This window comes from Myotis davidii, unplaced genomic scaffold, assembly GCF_000327345.1.
Source record: "Myotis davidii unplaced genomic scaffold, ASM32734v1 scaffold115, whole genome shotgun sequence".
Classification (NCBI taxonomy): Eukaryota; Metazoa; Chordata; class Mammalia; order Chiroptera; family Vespertilionidae; genus Myotis; species Myotis davidii.
The window spans coordinates 3,783,243-3,787,109 of record NW_006291010.1 but is presented as its reverse complement, the minus strand read 5'-3'; the positions used below and the strand labels follow the sequence as shown (position 1 = coordinate 3,787,109).

Sequence of the window (3,867 nt, the reverse complement as noted above, 5' to 3'; positions counted from 1 at the left end):
TCAGATCAATGATCACACATTCTACCTGCCAAACCCTATAACCCTATTTTTTCCTGTATTAAATGTGGGTGTGTGCTTATACTATGGAGTAATAAAAGTAAAAAGTAGCAAGAGTAATTTAAATCACTCCTTAGTCACTAGTTTAAGGCCGAGAGAGAGAGAGAGAGAGAGAGAGAGAGAGAGAGAGAGAGAGAAACATCAGTGATGAGAGAGAATCATCGATTGGTTGCCTCCTGCATGCCCCATACTGGGGATCCAGTCTGCAACCAGGGCATGTGCCCTCCTGACCGGGAATTGAACCATGACCTCCTGGTTCATAGGTCGACATTCAACCACTGAGCCATGCCGGCTGGGCAGAAATCTACACTTTTGAGAACTTACTGCTTTGGCAGGGTAACGAGAGCACACACGCACATTAGTAAAAGCCTGTGAGTGTTAAAGATAATATACTTTAAAAGGGGGAATACGACACACTTGGGTTTTGAAATCTGTGTGAATTCAGATCACAGCTTGGCCTTCTACTAGCTATTGTAGACAAGTGACACATCCTCCTTGAGCCTCCCATGTTCATCCTTAAACCCACAGGCTTGCTCTGAGTTTGAGTGAAACCCATCTGCCGAGCACATGGTGAGGTGCTCGCCTAGCAGGAACATGACTCTTATAGAGTGCACACCTTGATTAACTTGGTTAAACCCCATCCCTGCGTGTATAGTAAATTTTGTTCTGGTGGGAGGTGTGCACAGTAGTAAATAGGCAAACACTGGCATTGCAGAGTCATCCATCCCTGCAGTGAGTTGGGGAAATTGAGACTCTATTTGCTAGAATTCATTAGGCGCTTTTAGTCAAGATCTATAATTTTTAATTTTTTTTTTAAAAGGCAGAATCCTCTCAGTACTTTGCAGGGACATAGCTTTGAACCAAAACAGGCAATACATATTTACACATGCTTTCTTTTGTTCCACCACTCATAAATTTCCTCCTGATTCTCAGTTTCCTGTGTCTGGATACAACAGAACTTTTGTTATTCTCCTCTGGTCCATTTCAAGCTCCTTTGAAGGCTCATCTTACATGAGGTGACCTCAGCGATATCTAGTTTCACTGTAGTCCCCAGTCTGTGCAAAGAGTGTCCCTTCTTATTGAATAAAATTAGAGAATGTTTCCAGCTTGAGCAAAGGTAAAGGGAGGGGTGGGGAAGTAGGTTTTTATGGGCGGCGGGAAGGCTTCTTATCATAACCTATTTAAGCATGTTTAATCTGAACCAGTTACTAACTGGCTGATAAGAATTGAGGTAATAGCATTTTTTATTTTAGCTTACCCATTTTCTCTTTATTCAAAATCACTAGGACCTTTTGTGAAACAACATCTGAAAATTGAATTCATGTTTGTGTGTTAGTAGAATATGTTCTGACATCCTGGGTCATCAGGAAAATAGTTTATCATGATATATGGAATCTTACTGAGATCAAGTAGCCTTTATTTTCACAACTTGAGTCATAAAGTGCATTTGTATTTATTTCACTGAAAGAATTAAGGATTCTGCTGTAATACTGGAGTTAAAATATTGAGATCTCCTCCCAGAATCCTGTGAGATGTCTCCACCTAGTGGAAAAAATGGTGTCATTATACTTCTTTCACCAATTATTACCAATGGAATGTTATAGCAGTAGCTTTAAGACTAATGAAAATCAACTGGAGAAAAATCACCTTTTTGGATATTACTTAATCACCACAGATATAAACAGTAAGAAATAAATCAGAAAACTTAATTTATCTGTTATAAGGCAATCACCAAGGGAATTTCTTATTGCACTTAGAGTTGTTTAATGTAGTCATTCCTGAATGACCAGATCTACATTTCTGTTTGTCAAAGTATTTCACATATATTTGTCCATTTGACTATCTACTGTGAAGATATTTGGCTATTTAACTCAATGTGAAGATATTTAGTTAAATAATTGGATTTTATATGGGAGATAAATGGCCTTATATAGAGTAGCTTAGGAAAAATTAGTTTCTGAACATAAGAATGCTAATTTGAAATGGAAATCAAAAGACCCGAGTTCTTAACTATTAGATTTTATTTTTAAAAAGTTTATCTTTATTGTTGAAAGTATTACAGATGTCCCCCTTGTTTTTGTTGTTTTTCCCATTGACCTCCTCCTCCCTATACCCACTCATCCTGAGCCTTCATCACACTATTGTCTATGTCCATGGGCTATGTATATATGCATGTAATAAAGTATTAGATTTTAATTAAGTGGTTTCCAGTCTGCCTTGTTTTGATGTGTTAGACTTATTCACAAATTAAGTAACTTGTCTGTGCCTCAGTGCTTTCTATTTGCAAAATGAAGGTATATTAATACTTACAAAAGATTTACTGGATGGATGATTATGTGCCTAGCACATTGATAAACACAGGAGACACAATGATGAACGAAACATAGTCCCTGATATCAGCGAACACACTCTTTAGGGGAATACATGAAGAAATCATTTCAAGATGAGTAATATATCCCAGCACATAGAAGTAATCAAGGAATAGTAGCTAGCTCAGCCCCATAAGCAAGTGGAGTTAATAGTCAAGAAAGGCTGCCCAGAGGAGGCCAAACCCTAGAGTAAGGATCAGAGGATGAGTAAGAACTAATAAGCAAGGAAGGAGGGTGGAGACTGAGAGGACTCTCCAAGATGAGCTACCAAATATGGCTTTGTAAGATGGCATGGGGCATTTGACAAAAACAGGGTTTTGGGGGACCCTTATGGGAATATGGATACGCAGAGTAGGGACAGAAAGGGACTCTGATCTTGCAAAGAAGGGCAGTAGGAAAAGCCCAGAGGTGCCTCAGAGGGCCTGCCCTGGGCCGGCTGGCAGTTTGACTTCCTTTTAGCTAGCTGACAACTGGCACTTTAGTTTAAGCCTTCCAGAGAGTGAATGTGCTGCTTGTCATGTCAGACTGGTATGACCTCTTCAGTGGAGTATGGTTTTTCTACATTTAACAAGTATATCATGAAGAATCCCGTATGGACGCATTAAACATGACCGGTGAAGTGGTTAATGCTGCCGAGTCATCTTCTAAACCAAAGGGGTTGTGAATGGGATGCTGACTTCCAGAATAAAATTCCAAATCCACTGTGGTTCTATCCATAGCTGGATAATTGACAGCTGCTTTTTCCTTTTGTTTCTGCATTGGTAGTGGTGGTAAGTGTTTGTTTGGATTTGGTGGTTGATAGTAAAAAAAAAAAGAAGAAGAAGAATTATTGATAATATAAAATCATTGTATTTTAAAACTAAATACTTGATTTGCAAGAAAATGAATGGTTTATTTTTCTATTCAATTCCTTACTTGTTTATTTCTGGCATCAAAAGAACCAGTGTCTCCTTGAACTTCAAATGGCCTTAAAGACTCTGTGATGCCCTTAAATGTCTTCATTTTTGTCTTCACAGATACAGGCTCGTTCCAAAGGTTTATTTTCCTGAGCAAATTCACGATGTTGTACGGGCCACGAAGTATTTCATGCAGCCGGAAGTCTTACAGAAGTATTCGGTGGACCCAGGCAGAATTGGCGTTTCTGGTGACAGTGCTGGTGGGAATTTGGCCGCTGCCCTGGGCCAACAGGTAACAGACTGCTCTGAGGTGCTGGCAGGAGGCAGGTGCATGGTAACATCCAAAAGACCAACACGCTCTCCACTACCCATGGCAGAGGCTTAGCCGGGTGTGCTGGTCACCGTGTGGCCAGGTTATTCAGATGGCTGGACCTGGCGAGCTCAGAGGGCTTCCTTCCTTCCTTCCTTCCTTCCTTCCTTCCTTCCTTCCTTTCTTTCTTTCTTTCTTTCTTTCTTTCTTTCTTTCTTTCTTTCTTTCTTTCTTT

At 39.9% G+C, this 3,867-nt stretch overlaps 1 protein-coding gene across 4 annotated transcripts in view; it reads left to right on the top strand.

Annotated features, from left to right (window-relative positions):
• Nucleotides 1–3,867, top strand: part of NCEH1 (neutral cholesterol ester hydrolase 1) — a 62,264-nt gene that overhangs the window by 52,154 nt on the left and 6,243 nt on the right. For all 4 annotated transcript variants that reach the window (XM_006764116.2, XM_006764117.2, XM_015564177.1 and 1 more), the window contains one exon: nt 3,443–3,614. In XM_006764116.2, the coding sequence (XP_006764179.1) occupies nt 3,443–3,614 (172 nt within the window). The remainder of the gene's footprint in view (nt 1–3,442; nt 3,615–3,867) is intronic.